General features: G+C 47.1%; 1 protein-coding gene across 7 annotated transcripts in view; it reads right to left on the reverse strand.

The window, feature by feature from the left end:
* The window catches only part of pcm1 (pericentriolar material 1), a 35727-nt gene that overhangs the window by 13436 nt on the left and 5794 nt on the right, over positions 1–16497 (reverse strand). For 4 of the 7 annotated variants that reach the window (XM_062522772.1, XM_062522788.1, XM_062522813.1 and 1 more), the window contains exons 5-18: positions 14592–14762; positions 11312–11440; positions 9833–10043; positions 8420–8529; positions 7247–7541; positions 6542–6704; positions 6183–6380; positions 5825–5988; positions 4940–5178; positions 3226–3344; positions 2945–3074; positions 2504–2653; positions 1343–1527; positions 299–487 (exon numbers count right to left, since the gene is read on the reverse strand). In XM_062522772.1, coding sequence (XP_062378756.1) covers positions 299–487; positions 1343–1527; positions 2504–2653; positions 2945–3074; positions 3226–3344; positions 4940–5178; positions 5825–5988; positions 6183–6380; positions 6542–6704; positions 7247–7541; positions 8420–8529; positions 9833–10043; positions 11312–11440; positions 14592–14762 — 2453 coding nt within the window. The remainder of the gene's footprint in view (positions 1–298; positions 488–1342; positions 1528–2503; positions 2654–2944; positions 3075–3225; positions 3345–4939; positions 5179–5824; positions 5989–6182; positions 6381–6541; positions 6705–7246; positions 7542–8419; positions 8530–9832; positions 10044–11311; positions 11441–14591; positions 14763–16497) is intronic. The other 3 variants (XM_062522781.1, XM_062522804.1, XM_062522796.1) reach the window with 3 other exon arrangements.

The following is a 16497-nucleotide window of genomic DNA, read 5'->3' on the forward strand; positions in this document are numbered from 1 at the left end:
CGCAATACATCATACTTTCATAAAATCATGCAACATATTCTACCTTGTCTGTTATTTGCTGGATAAACAAATAGCGTGTGTGCGACAGAAGAAAAGTGCTTTAGTGTTGCTTTAATATTATTTATGTTTATGTATTAAAACATCAAATTATGAAATATTATTATTAATAATAATAATGTTATCTAAGCATAGTGTTATTTACATACTGCATTTCCTAAAAACAAGGATGCTTTACAAAGAGTTGCTAATAAAATACACAAACACCAATGCGGTCTGTGCAAGTGCATTTGGTACAGACCTGTTCCTGCTTTTCTTGCTGCTGTAGGACGGTTGCTTCCTGGGGTAAACCTGCAGGTCATCAGTGTAACTGGACTCTTCACCGGAGTCCTCTCCTTCCTCCTCTTCCTCAGCCTCCACCTCTGAAGCATAGCTGTCCTCTTCGTCATCCAGTCTGCACGGCGTGGAGCCTCCCCACGTGGCCATGGTCCTGAGGAGAGAGACAGCAGGGAGGGCAAGGAGGAGAGCGGAGAGAGGACGAGAGGGTGAGACAGAGGTCAGGATTAGGGGCGTTCCATATGCAGTGCAGAGGGCATAAATCCAGCTACACCTCTTATTACATAACTAAATCCTCTTTCATAGGTACGGGAAATTGACGACAGAATCTACCACAGAACAAGTGACCAACAGCTTGAAACTACACACATCTGGCGACTTACCAAACCCATGTATTTACTGTGCTTGTTCCCTTAGCAAATCTATTTGATTAATGTCTCGTGTAGCCCACAGGGTAAATGTCAGTCTCTGCATTGCTATAGTGCTCCCTCACTCACTCACCCATCCTCTTCCCTCGCCCCCTACTACCCCTTCATGTGCTGCCATCCTCTGCTCTCTTGTACATCACACAGGTGTAAAGCATGAACACCATAGTGTATACAATCTACAATCTCACCAATAATACCACAATCATGATGTCAATAGTACATAATACATTTATTTTCTCTCTCACTCTATATTCTGGACAGTACTCCTTCTCCCTCCCCCACTGCTACCAGCTCTCTCTCTCTCTCTCTCTCTCTCTGAATAACATTCTCACCTTCTCTTTTCCACTCTCTCTGCCTCCACCTACCATCTATCTCTTTCACACCTTTTCCTTTTCTCTCCTTCGCACCTTCTATGCGAGTAGAGTCTGTGAGAGTGCATTTACTTTTTCAGCTCCACTCTCCATATCCCTCCATCCTCCTCACCCCCGCCCACCACTCCCCCTCCCCATGTGCAGTCTGTTACTTTTTCAGCTCCACTCTCCACCCCCCCCCCCACCCCACGGGCTCCTCCTCCTCCTCACCTCTCGTCCCTGCTGATGGCGTGTGGGAGGTGTGCGTGGAGCGCTGCAGTGGCGTCGTCGCTCCTGTAGGAGGCATCGTGGAGCACGCTGCGGCGCTGCTGCTCGGCCATCAGGCTCTCCAGGTGCTTCCTGCGCTGGCGCAGCTCCTCGCGCATGATCTGGTGCCGCCGCATCTCCGTCCACAGCTGGGTGGGACACACACACACCAAACAACCGACCAACCACAGATCAGACTCGGCACATACACACACAGGCAGGACCAATCACAACAACAACAACAAGCTCTACGGAAAAGTAAACAAGGTGTAGTTTGAGCACAGCGCACGAGAAAATGAGCCCAATAACAATCTGAACCACGGAGAGCCAATTACAGTGCGGCAGTAGAACACAGTAAAGAGAGTGATTTCTCCACCTCCAAAGCTCCACCTATCCCGTCCCCGCGCTCCCAACTAATGAAGGAAGTGGCCCACTTCTGACTAGCCGGCCTCACAGGAGCCAAGGAGGAGGAGGAGGAGGGGTGGGGGGGTGTAGTCACTACTCCTCTTTTAACTGGCTGAATAAAGGACATAACCCAATTTCACGATGACTCTGGAATTCCTCTGACAGCACAGCGACACCTGAACCGGGCCAGAGCCAGTCACTGCGTGAGAGGAGCGTTAGGAGGGGTCCACTCACACACACACACAGTGACTGGCAGAACGGAGCTTTTGTGTCAAGATCAATCATTAAAGTAGCTGGCACACACCAGCAGACACAGCCCAACACATGGTGCTCATGATCAGCACAAGCCTGTGTGCCTGAATGGGTCTCTTTAAAGCACTGGCTCAGCTTCAACAGAAAAGGAAATATATTTACACTATTCATTTAGCAGATTTTGAATATGCACATTAAACACACTGTTACCTGTGCATACATCTAAACAGTTGTAATTGATCAGAAATGGCATTTTCAGGTAGGTACACAAGTGCAAGGTCATGAAGATGTAGGGGGCATATCAGCATATCAAGTATTGCATGTCAACACACTGACAGTCTGACACACACACACACACACACACACACACACACACACACACACACACACACACACACACACACACACACACACACACACACACACACACACACACACACACACACACACACACACACACACACACACCTCGTTGTCAGTGACCAAGTCGGAGGCAGCTTCAGGGGAGGGCTTGAGGACGGTGGAGGTAGCTGAAGCAGGGGGCCCGCAGGCTGGGGTGGACGCTGCCGCCGGGATCTTCCTCAGAGCCGGCCCGCTCACAGAGCTGGACACGGACGACTGGACACGCAGAATGGGGAAAAAAGAGAAAATGTAAAGCCACCCAAGAGAACACCTACAAACCAAACACTCCTCACGCCCAAAACAAATGCAGAGAATGAAACAGCAACACTAACACATGATCAGTGGTTATGAAACGCATGTGAGGCAAAGGCTGCACACATCTACACTTCTCAAATGAGTTTACAGATTAACAGAGAGTAGGACCCCCCCCCCAGGGCAGTTCTTCATTCCATGGAGTAGTGTGTGTGTGTGTGTGTGTGTGTGTGTGTGTGTGTGTGTGTCTCTGACCTGCAGGTCTGGGCATGCCCGCTGCAGGTCCTGTATCTTGCCCTGGATGTCCATGAGCCGCTGGCGCTCCTCCTGCAGCTGCTTCAGCTCCTGCTGCTGCTGCTTCAGTTTCTCCTCATACAGCTTCTCCCTGACGACCCACAGCAAACACAAACACAGCCCATCACACACAACACACACACACACACAGACACACACACACACGAACGTACGAAAACACACTCACACACAGTCAGTGTGTGTGTTGTTGTTGTTTCAGTACTGAGGCGGGTTTAGCGTACCGGGCCTGGTCTGAGAGGACGAGCTCCCTCTTGGCTTTGGGTGCAGGAGCCCTGGTGTTGTTGGGCTGCTGGTGGAGCCCCTCGTCCTCATTGGCGGTGGTGGCGTCCGTATCGTCACTCTGCAGAACAACAACACAATCAGCATTAGGGTTGGGTATCGAGAATCGAGAATCGATGGGAACCGGGACTAGCTTTCCAATTCTCCCGGAATCGTTCAAAATGTTAAATTTCAATTCCTAGTATCGATTCCCAGTCCGCGAACCGGAAGAAGAAGCCGCTAAACACCAACGAAGAAGGTGTTTGCATAACCGAGCTGAGGCAACAAGACGACAGTTCATAGATTTGATATTTATATTGTAGTTGAAAACAGCCCTGTGAGAAATTTATAGTAAAGTTCATAAAAAGTAAAAAGTTCATAGAATTAAAATTGATGGAGAATATCAGACCGTTGGTTAGTTAGCTCATTTAAAATATCCAAACTTTTTTGACCCTGCCTCTTACAAGAATCGGAATCGAGAATCGTTAGGAACCGGAATCGAAACAAGGAATCGAAATCGGAATCGGAATCGTTCAAATTCAAACGATACCCAACCCTAATCAGCATGGGCACAGTGGAGCAGCAAGGAGATAACAACACGCTACTCATCACACAATCAGGATGGGCACAGTGGAGCAGCAAGGAGATAACAACACGCTACTCATCACACAATCAGGATGGGCACAGTGGAGCAGCAAGGAGAAAACAACACGCTACTCATCACACAATCAGGATGGGCACAGTGGAGCAGCAAGGAGAAAACAACACGCTACTCATCACACAATCAGGATGGGCACAGTGGAGCAGCAAGGAGATAACAACACGCTACTCATCACACAATCAGGATGGGCACAGTGGAGCAGCAAGGAGAAAACAACACGCTACTCATCACACAATCAGGATGGGCACAGTGGAGCAGCAAGGAGAAAACAACACGCTACTCATCACACAATCAGGATGGGCACAGTGGAGCAGCAAGGAGAAAACAACACGCTACTCATCACACAATCAGGATGGGCACAGTGGAGCAGCAAGGAGAAAACAACACGCTACTCATCACACAATCAGGATGGGCACAGTGGAGCAGCAAGGAGAAAACAACACGCTACTCATCACACAATCAGGATGGGCACAGTGGAGCAGCAAGGAGATAACAACACGCTACTCATCACACAATCAGGATGGGCACAGTGGAGCAGCAAGGAGATAACAACACGCTACCAAAGATCCTTAATTACTGACAAGATAGAGCAACATAATGCATCTCTATGGAAGACAAGTTCAAACAGTTCCTGTCTGCTTAAGGAGGCGTGTCGCAAAGACGTCATAGTGGGATATCGATTTCTGTCAGATTGGCAAGCAGTTCAGTTCGAATGTTAACAGGTCTGCTTAAAGGGGGATTTAGCCCCCCTCCCCTTTGCGAAGGCAGAACGCGGAAATGATCGAACGTTTGTGCCTCTCACTCCGCTTTAACCCTCTCTGACGCTACTCATCAACACATTATCAATTTTATTCATGATGAGCAAATTATAACACACCTAAAACAATGATTAAAAACCCAAATTAAAAATAGCTTTCAAACATCTCTGCAACATGAAGGGGAATTCTTTTTTTTTGAAAGGACATAAGAAACACCAAAGCTGTTGCTCTAGTGATTCTCGTATCCAACGCACTGACCTGCACCATGGCAACCAGCTCCTGGAGCTGGCGCAGCTTCTGTTTGGCGGTCTGGAGGCGGTGGACTTTCTGGGCGAACTCCGTGTCCTCGTCCGCAACCCCCAGGCTGCTCCGCCGACTGGACCCCGAGCCGTCGCTGTCCCTGCGCCTGCGCCGAGCGCCGTCTACCTGCAGGGCCTCGTCATCATCGCGCTCATCCTTCACGCCGTTGAACTGGCGGTCTCTGTTATATTGGCATTCTGAGGGAAGAGTGGTCGATAATCTGATTACAAATCAATTGATCGTTGTGCTTGTTCTTCACCAGTGTATGTAATGACTGCAATGTATGCTAATGGCTGCCAATAAAGCACATTTCAAAGAATCAAATCAATTGCAGCTGCGGAGATTGCTTTGAAGAGAAACCTGTGATGCATTCTTCACAGATGTGCTTTCCTGAGAGGTGTTTCCTGTGAGCTGTGTTTTTGTCTACAATTACGTAGAAGTGAAGCAGAGGTGAAAGTCAACAGCAGAAACTCCCTATAGGGATATAACCTGACCAGCCTTCAGCAAGCTAAATTATTCTATAGATTATAGAACATAATTATATACTCCCCACCACATGGAGATTAAGGCTAGTGCATCATTACGTAAGTAAGCCATTAAGATCATTACTGATAACGTGACTGGCATGTCTCCATTGCTCAGCTGTAAAAACTCATCAACTGGCACCATGAGAGGGGACACAGCAGCTCCAACTGGTTAGCACGCTGGGCAACACCGCTCCCAGGTGCTTTTACCCTTTATATCAAAAAGCTAATTTCATCACTATTTCTAGTTCTTTTTTTTTTCAGTTTCAATAGAGTGCCAAGTACAGCTATTTGGGGTTCAGGTAGTGAGGTGTCGTACCGATGGCAGAGGGGATGTTGAGGCTCCTGAGGTTGGTGGAGGAGCGGTTGTTGATCTCACAGTCCGTGTTCAGACGACCCTCTCTGTTGTTGCTGCCGCCGCCGGCGCCGCGCCCGTTAATGAGGCTGTTCATGTCCATCCAGTTAGCCGTGTGCCGGGGGTTTCTAAGCAGCAGACAGTCAAACAGATCAAATGACCAGTGAACAAAAAGCGACAACCGAGCCTGTGTTTGTGTGTGCTCAATTATTAAAGAGTAGAAGGGTGAAGAGTCAAGTGGTTTAAAGTCCACTCTGCAGATGTCTATCAGTTTGTTTGTGTATGTGCATTTGTCTGCCAATCAGCTGAAAGAGCCTCGTACCTGATATTTGTGACGGGTTCTCTGTTCTCCTGCTCAGAGTCGAATATCGCCTCGAAAAGCGACCCGTCGGTCTCCTCGTCGTCGTCGTCATCCTTGACGTTCTCGTTGACGGCGTCCACCATCATATCCGACGTCTGCTCGTAGTACTGGACCAGCTCCCGCAGCTCGTTCAGGCGCTTGTGCACCTCCTTCAGCTTCCTGTCAGACATGGCAGAGGAGACAGATCGGGATCAGAGATCCGGAGAGAGAAAAGCGATGGCTTTTTACTGGCCCCTAAGGGCAGGGTCAGTAAAGTAGCAAGGAGTTCGTCTGGTCAAGGTAACTCATTGCTGGCTCAGGTGAGACCGGCGTAACGGTACCTGAGCTTGTCAGCAGGATGGCTGGTGTCCTCCAGGTAGGAGTCCTGCCGCACTGCACACGCTCCGTTGGCCTCCCGGCCAAGGACGGAGGGACGCTCGGACGACACACCTGCACCTGCACCTGCACCCAACCCCCGCGGGGAGGAGAGAGAAGCTCCCCGACCTGAGGCAGAAAAGAAAAAAAGGAAAGAAAGACACACACACACATAGATGAGTGCACAGGTGGTCAGAGCTGGTATTACGACAAACACCATCCACAGAGCCACGTGTGCAATTATCATGTGGCTTCACATAAGATACAGCATAACCAAGATGTAAAGTTCAAGAAATCAATGTAATGACTGTCCTGTAGACAAAACCATAGCAACCTACTAAATCATCCAAAAGCACTAAGCACTAAAATCATTTCAGAATATTTTCTATTCTAGTCATGATGACAAAGTGAAACTGAAATTCTGTGTCTCCAACTAATAGCATGTAGAAAATCTACATGTTTCTAATTCTACATTGAAATCTCAAGGTTTAGGTTTGACTAATATTATACTATTACGCTATAATTACTTATTCTACACTTTTGTACAACCAAGATTTGAGCTTGTGGGTCAGAATAGTGTTTTTATTGGCAAAAAATCAATAAAATCTCAAAGTTTAACTTCGGCTAAGCATCACTGCACTGTATCAGGAGGTGCCAGCGGCGCTACTCACAGGAGCTGTTGTTGAGCGTCTGGTCTCGGAGGGAGTGCAGCTCCTGCAGGATCTTGTCCATAGTCTCCTTCTTGTCCTGCAGCTCCTGCAGCTTGCTGAGCTTGGCGGTGGCGGCAGAGGCCGACGCAGAGCCAGAGCCAGAGGCAGAAACGGCGGCCGGGGCGGCAGAAGCCCCACGAGGCGAGACGGGAGTCTGGGGCTGCGCGTGGGACTGCTGGGGCACCCTGGAGCGACACACCTCTCGGGACAGGGACAGACTCTCCGCCTGGCGCCGGTTATCGGGCACCGCCTTCGTCTGGAGGTGCAGAGAGACGGGGTGAAAACAGGCCTGTTAATGGGCAGAGCTCGGTCCCAGACTATCACTTGTTAGTTTGGCAGTGTCAGCAGCATTAAGTCGCTGCCTGAAATTTGAGTAAGAGGGTGACGGGTCCAAGCCAAACAATAAACTGAACACATTCCTAAAATGGAGCAGCATAATACAAATCGCTTAATGATTTGAGCATGAGAATTGTGCCAGTGGAGAACCTTCAGTCTTCAGTATGACTGTCTAGGTCTTCACTATAGCACCACATGGCAGATAGAGATAGACCAGATCCTCAGTGACCCAGAACATCCTCTGTTCTCAAAATGTGTTGGTAGCTACAGGTTAAATGGCAGAATCTTGCAAAGACCAATCAGGACAGAGAGGTATAGTAAGTCCTTTGTGCCTACAGCTCATAAAACCTCAGACTCAAACTGTTGTAGGACCCTGATACCCTAACTCAACTACCTCAAAACGTTTATTTATTTATTTATGTATTATAACTTTTTAAGCTTTGTTACCTTTTTTATTACGTTTAGGAATCTCTGTTGTTTGATGTGTCTCTACTTGTGGTATAACCTAAGTAGTCTGTCTATGTTCGTCTTTCTATTGTTTGAGTGTTTGCTGTTTTGCTTTTGTTTTGGTGGGATAATAAAGTTGACCTTGACCTTGATACACATCACTTTATGTTTCTTAAAGCAACAGTGCAAGCTTTTTAAGCATCTGTATTTGATGTGAAATTAGTATTCTGCTTTTAACAGCAATATGGTGTCCATGTCAAGTAGCCTTGTCAAAGTATGTGACATACTAACACACACATTTACACTCTCGGGGTGTGTGTGTGTGTGTGTGTGTGTGTGTGTGTGTCTGACCTGCGAGTCATGGAGCTGGTTGTGGAAGCGCTGGATGAGGTCGTTCAGCTCGTCGTTGAGCTCCGAGGTGATGCTGATACCAGACACACTGCCCGTGGTCTCGGTCACCACTGAAACACGTCACACACACAAAGCAGGTTACATTTAAACTCTTTTTCAGATGAAACAAGAACATAAATCCACGAGGCTCACTTACTTCACCCCCAGCCATTTACCCATTTCACCTGAGCAGTTCATTTTTCACTCTGTACACAACGCCATCAGCCGTGACAGGGATTTACAGGCTCTCCCACTCAGCCGGTCCCCTACTCTCCAATAACCTTAAGGGCCTGCCTTAGAATGATCTGTTGCCTACAGCAACTACATCTGCGGAGATTAACATTCATACCATCAGCCTCCTGCTTTCCCAACTTCACTTCTGCCGCTTCATCTTGAACATTAACAGCCGCACGACTGTTAAGTCAGTCCATTTCTTTCTTCTAACCTGGTCTTACCCACAACCCATTCAGCCTGTACAGGCGGTTTACTATATGGCAGGTAAATCACTTAGCAGCCTCCTCCTCTCCTCTCCTCTCCTCCCCTCCCCTCCCCTCCCCTCAACACTGCCCTCTTTACGTAAGGGATAATGTATAGAACGCCGGTCATTATCGGAAAATAATTCCCGACAGGATGAACAGAACCCCGACGCGCAGTGGAGGGGTTTAGCTTCGTCCTGAAGGGAATTATTTTCCGATAATGACCGGCGTTCTATACATTATCGCGCTTTTTATATGGCTACTTGCCAAAACGAAAAAAAATAAACATCTCAATGTGTCTTTAGCAATGACTACCGTTTCGTGGCTTCCGCTACAACTAGCGGAGTGAACCCGTTGCCATTGGCAGCGGTCATTATACCTTCGGAGCGGTGATTATGTAAGGGATAATGTATAGAACGCCGGTCATTATCGGAAAATAATTCCAGACAGGACGGACAGAACCCCGACGCGCAGCGGAGGGGTTTTGCTTCGTACTGAAGGGAATTATTTTCAGATAATGACCGGCGTTCTGTACATTATCGCGCTTATTATATGGCTACTTGCCAAAACGAGAAAATCAACTTCTCAATGTGTCTTTAGCAATGACTTGGCTACCGTTTCGTGGCTTCCGCAACAACTAGCGGAGTGAACCCGTTGCCATTGGCAGCGGTCATTATACCTTCGGAGCGGTCAATATGCAGATATAACGGACCGGTAGAACGTTGAGAGGCCCATTCAAAGTGAATGGGAGCTCCCTCAACATTCTAGAGAGCCATATAATAAGCAAAAATAACTGACCGTAGAACGTTGGGGAGGCCCATTCAAAGTGAATGGGAGCTCTCTCAACATTCTAGAGAGCCGTATAATAATGGTCTATAAATCGTAGTAAATGCTCCACCTATCTGTGCGCGCCCCCGCCTGGGCTCCTCACCGGTGTCGTCCATGACCTGCATGGCCTGCTCGGCGGTCTGCTGCATGGCCAGGAGTGCGGCCTGGCGGCCCTGCAGCGCGCGCAGCTGCTCCTGCTGCTCCAGCATCTTCTTCAGCAGGTCGTGCTGCTTACGCAGGTTCTCCAGCTCTTCCTTCTGCTCCCCGCGCACGCCTCGGCCCTGACACACACACACACACACAGTTACTGACAGTGATCAAGTGGCAACGCCAACAATTGGTTTGCAAATGAATAAACTGTGTCAGAACGTTTGTTCTAACCCGTATGTGGAGCCCCCATAATAGTCTGGAGGCACTAGCACCGGGCAAGTTAGACACCAGAACAGCAGTCGGCTAAATGACCCCATTTTATTTATGATCACCTAGTCCTAGGCAATGTTTTGGAGAGAACCCTTTTATTAAACATATTTAAGCATTCTTTAAATATGTCAACATTGCTTTGAGGTTAAGGTACCGTATTTATCCATTCACTGAGTATGTGAAGACAAATTAAACTTTTAATTATAGTCAAATCTATTTAAAGTGTATGCTTTTTCTAGTTAGGTGCAGCTTTCATTCAGTGACGTTGATAGAATATCATCTACTGGATCGCAAAAACACTCTCTAAGCACCAAGATAAATGATGCGTCTTGCCTGAGGGCAGCAGTCACCTGCCTCCCAGTCCCAGCAAGCACAAACCCAACCTGATGAGCCAGCCAGCACAGCAGTCATGCGTCATGCTCACCAGAGCACATCAGCATCGCAGAAAGGAGGGAGATGGGGGGGGGGGGGGAAACTCTCTACATCAGCCCAAACAACATCACAGGCAGGCCTGCTATGCCGCTGACGCAGTGCTTAAGAGCGTTTCTTACAGCTGAACCTGTATAGGTGCATTTCTCTTGACAGGGGAGAAGAGTGTCGGAAACGGCAAAAGAAACTGTCAAAATAAGTATCAATGCACTGATCCTTAATCTAGTCCAAAGAGCACACTGATTGGGAGATACTGCAGCCATCCCTCACCATGACTCCGCCTCCCTTTACCAATCCCACGAGCAACTGATTTTTGCTCAGACAGAAGCCATGGCAGGAATGAGCCTCCTCTTGGAGGCCTGGGAGAGCAAGCCCGGCGGGAATGAGCCACTCCGATTGGCAGTCGCTTTGTCGCTTCGCTCAACATTTGCATAAAATAGCCTTCTTGTCTATTTTGGCCCCGCCTTGTTCGCGGCAGCGGCAAGCTTGTCTCTTGTCGCTGGCGAATGTTCACTCCCATTGAAAATTAACGGCAGCCTGTCGTTTTGTCGCTGTCTCTTGTAGCCTGTGTGACTGCAGGGTGAGAGAGCAAGCCTGGCGGGAATGAGCCCCCTCATGGAGGAGAGGCCTGAGAGAGCGAGCCCGGCGGAGGTGGAGACCGCGGGCAGGAATGCGGAGCAGAGTGAAGTAAGCTACTCACGGTGGTGCCAGAGGCTTCGGAGCGCGGCTCGATGTTCAAAGACGTGCTCTCCGCCACCGAGCCCGAGCCCACGGCCGAGTCGACGGTGCCCCCGTCCTCCTCATCCTCCTCTTCCTCTTCCTCCCTCGCCTGCAGAGGAGGGGGGGCAGCACAGTCAGCTCGGATGGCAAGGCCACCTGCTACCAGCTGAGATACCACTGGCCACAACAACAACAAGGCTAAACATGTGGAAGCCTAACACAGCACATGATGCTAGAACTAAGCAGAAGATGCTAGATGATGTCACCACGCTGGGTTGAACTGGTGTGGCCTATTAATAAATGCCAACATTAACACGCTAATGATGCTAGAATGACAAACCAAATCTATCAATGCAGTAACAACAGTAATGAGTGAGGGCGGACGGTCTGTGCTATCAAAGTCACCTAAAGCAGTGTTTCTCCACTTGTGTATTGCAGAATCATTGTAGGAGTGGCTGAGTACTAGGTAGGTATGTGTTGAATTGCATTTCCTGAGTAATTTATTCACCTTTACATAAATGTGGTAGGAATTACACTACATAATTAATTTTCTCTATCTGTAAGGGACAAAGTAAGACGCTTCAAACCAAACTTAAAGGATCAGACCGCCAGGAAATATTGGTCATTTGATTTTGCTTGTTTGGAGAGGCTACATGCTTGCTGGTATTGGCTTTTTACTAGGTCTATTTGATCTAATAAGTTGTCTTACAGCAACATTCTGAATTGCCTGCAGACAATCAAAGGCAGACTTATGGAGAGCATTATAACGGTCAATACCAGATGATATAAAAGCATTAAAAGAATATCAAAAGTCAACGAGAGGAGTAGCAAGCTTTAAAGAAATAAATATATAAGTGTCTCCATGTCCTAAATTTTCCCCTTACAAATTGCAGAGACTGCCGGTGAGACGGAGATAAAACCAGGCCAGTGGCTTGCATGAGGGCCCCTTAGTTTCACGCAGGCCCAATTTCAGCTGTAGTTCTAACACCCCACGATTTCTAGCTTATCTTAGCCTGCCAAATTTACTTGAGTAGAACAGTTACCGTTTGGCTAGGGCAAAAACACAGAACAAATTCCACAGGAACTTTCACAAAGGCTGAGCATGCACTAACAAAGGGGTTTTGTGGGGTGATTACCAAAGCAACTGTTTTGCCAATTGCAGCCAGCGCTACATTCTGGGGGCTCATGAACATGCCTAGGTAAAACTGATCCCCCCCCCCCCCCATGCCAACAGCAATCTGTAACCTTGTATGAAAGGTATGAGGTTAGTTCATAACGCAAAGATGGCAGCCATCTACACATGTTCTGCCCATCATGTGGTATGCTGTGAATGCATCTTGCCAATCATGTGTTGTGATATCGCAGCTGGAGCGAGGTTTGTGCCGTGAAGCCTTGCACAGATACAATTCTGCCTAAAATAGATGGCCTATAAGTGCCCAAATGCGCTGCAATATGGCAACAGAGTGCAGGGATGATGTGTGTGGCAAATAATAATCCCATAATAATCCATACAGAAACAACAGGGCCTCACACTGGTGCTCAAGCCATAACAAGACTACTATGCTTAAAAAGTTAAGCTAAATATTTAGCTAACTAGCTAGAAACCAACCAGGCTACACAGACTGAAATACGACTCGGACGACTCAGAGACCCCTAACTAGTCCGAGAGAACCTCCAAATCTTTATATGCATTTAAACATCTGCAATCATTTCTCTCAATTGGCTGATTCATAACATCCATCAAGAATAGAATAGAATAGAATATATACTTTTTTGATCCCGTGAGGGAAATTCGTTTCTCTGCATTAAACCCAATTTAACCGAATTAGTGAACACACACAGCACACAGTGAACACACAGTGAGGTGAATCACACATTAACCCGGAGCAGTGAGCTGCCTGCCCAACCAGCGGCGCTCGGGGAGCAGTGAGGGGTTAGGTGCCTTGCTCAAGGGCACTTCAGCCGTGGACTGGTCGACAACAGTTGTAACATGCCTTTTATGTCGACAAAAAACTTCTAGGTTCAAATACATCACTGACTGCAAACTTCACCAAGAAAAAACCTTGATTGACCCATCCTGATCAAAAGGCTTATTTCAAACCATCACGCTGCATTATGGACAGTCATGGCTGAACTGAATCAATGCAGAGTGAGTGAGTCAACTTAAAGGTAGACTATGCAAGATTTTCACCTTCATATAACTTTTAAGAAGTCAATTTGATGGTATACGTGTAATGGGTGAACCGTTCACCTAGCATAGCTATGCAGACTTAGCGACACGCTACGGAGAAAGCCAGCCATGCAACTTCAAGAACAGCGGCCCAACAAATCTCGCGAGAATCTCGAAATGTTACATTGTCAGCAGATATAGCGCTTCACCGCCACAACAAAAGCATTTTGTGTACAGGGGGGATAAGTCACAAGAAGTTTGCTATTTACAACAGAGTAAAATACAAATATATCACGGGAGGGAGCTCTACAGTCGCTAAAACCTACATAGTGTACCTTTTAAGTCATAACAGGAGGAAGAGTTAGTGATGCAAAGTAGCAGTCTTAACTCCCAATTTCACTGACCAACAAAACTAAACGATTGGCTACGTACATGACTATGGCAATGATGTATGGAGGATGGGCATGGCTGTTGATGATGCTGAGACATTAACTTATTGCTCAACACATGCGTTTCCATTCTAGGAGAATTTTTCAAAGTTCCGTGCTGTACCAACAAATCAGTCCTACATATCATTATGTTGAGGAAATGCTACTCATGGTCTTCTGAGCCTAAGCTTAGTGGCTTAGTGAGCCAAATTCACAGGCGTGTAAGCAAGTGCTGAGAGGATACAACTGTTTTCACTCCATTATGTAATTGGATAGACTGCATGTAATTAAACTGATGCATCTTAGATTAACGTTAATCCCTTAACAACACTGGTGAAAATAAATAAACCCTTTGCGTTTCCAACATCCCATTTCCTATTTGAAAGCTGGAACTACACAAAACAACTACTACGCAGAGCAACTGACCATACAATACTATATAACTACAATATAATAATGAGCCACATCCAAGTGCCAAGCACCTGTTCCCAAACTGACAAATGTTAAGAGTATGCACACACACACAAACACACATTATTCCAAAATTCTAAATGAACTATTAAAAAAACCCAAAATTCACTATAGGCCCACTTATTTTTTTCTGGTCACCAAAACAACAGAGGTAGATACAGACCCAGCAACAAAACATATTATTGACTCACCAGCATCTTCTGCAGAAACCTCAGGTAAGACCTCTCCTGCTCCTTGAGGTGTGCGATCAGGTGAGATAGCCGCTCCACGTTGGCCGGGACATCGTTCTTCTCCAGCATGTCGTCCCGCATGGAGTTGGCCTTGCTAATAGACTCCCGGATCTGCACCAGCTTACTGACAACCTGCAGCCCCCAACATACGGGCACACATGTGCGTGCACGCACACACACACACACACACACACACACACACACACAAATACAGCAGCAGCTCAGAGACAGCACTGACTCCAATAGATCCAGGGCATGAGCAGAGCAGGGAGGAGATGTAGAGCTAGAGAGAGAAAGGAAAGGGGGGGGGGGGGGGGTGGTACGGAGGAGGATGGGAGAAACATCCAAGAAATGTGGGATGGAGTGAAAATACAGACAGAGGGGAAGGGAATAGCCGAGAGAGGGAGGGAGGGAGGGAAAGAGAAAGATGACGGGGAAGAGAGGAGGGAGGGAAAGAGAAAGATGACGGGGAAGAGGGGAGGAGGGGCATGCTGAACACCTCTGTGCGGATGGTGGCATATTTTTAAAGTGCCCTGAATTCAGACTGGTTGCATCATTGGAAACCTTCCACCATCTTTGCTCTAGTTTTTTTTTTTTGACGGAGACAAATATTCCGACCATCTAACATTTTTCTTCCTGTGGTAACCTTGTGGATGCTGATAACTGGGCGTTCACGTTGCAGTGTTTCCCACACATAGACAAATTTGTGGCGGTGCGCCACAGATTCAGCACCTGCCGCCACATATTGCGTTTCGTTCTTCTTTTATTTATTTATTTATTTATTCTTATTTTGAAACGCTATTGAAAAACACGCAGCATTCGTAAAGCTGAATTTCCTTTCCCTGCGCTCCCTCTCTGTCACTCGCGCGTCTGTCTCATACACACAAACACGCACAGCCCCTACCCTCCGTGCACACCCCCACTGTCTGTCTCCATGAAAACCAACGAGATCATCGGTTGTCGCACTGATGCACCTGACGCTGCTCGGGTAGAAGCATAAAGTTCTCCCGCAACTTTTGCAGTCTATGCGTGCAACTTAATTACCAAACAGTACAAGTAAACTCATTCTCCTTGGCCCGCTCTCGTGCGCGCTCAATGGACAGCCGCACTCCATATGCACATTTAATCCAAATAAAACATTCACAATCGTGGACGCATTGACGCACAGAAGACGACTAGCTAAATTACTGTTATATTCGGTTAGCATCATTAGTAGGCTATGCTACAGACATTTGATTAAAACTCTTGCATTCAAGTTGACTGACCAACCATGTTTTTCAACTCCAAGACTTAAAAGGGCCTGTCCGAAGGAGAAAAAGTATTAGCTTACCTTGAAACTTAAACATATGTGGGGAAACTGAACAGTCCAACCAGTAGAGTATGATAAGCTTAGCCTGCTATGTTTACAATATTTTGAGGCTTCAACCAGACAGCTGAATTTAAGAAGTGGAGTTGTAATATGAATAGTAGGCTATAATCTGCATAAAGTTTGCTGTTATGAATATCAGAAATGTCAGTATAGGCCTATATAATGTAAATAATTACATAATGTGTGTGTGTTTCAAATAAAGACAAGCTTCACATCTTGGTAAAAAAAAAAAAAAACATATGAAAGGAGAGCGATAAAAAGGCGATGCAATGAAAAATATGGGTGCACCCCCCCCCCCCCCCCCCCCCCCCGTCAGACATGGGGCGACCACCACACATTGCCTTCTAATCTGTGGGAAACACTGCGTTGAATATAATATCATTGTTCTTTTCCTTTCCCCGTAAGCAACACACAGAGTTCAAAAGTACAGTGTAACACAAAACGCCACCTACATCCCACTGATATATCAGCCTGTGATTTACAGCACAGAACAGGCAA

The sequence above is a fragment of the Sardina pilchardus genome, chromosome 2, assembly GCF_963854185.1.
Source record: "Sardina pilchardus chromosome 2, fSarPil1.1, whole genome shotgun sequence".
Taxonomy (NCBI): domain Eukaryota; kingdom Metazoa; phylum Chordata; class Actinopteri; order Clupeiformes; family Clupeidae; genus Sardina; species Sardina pilchardus.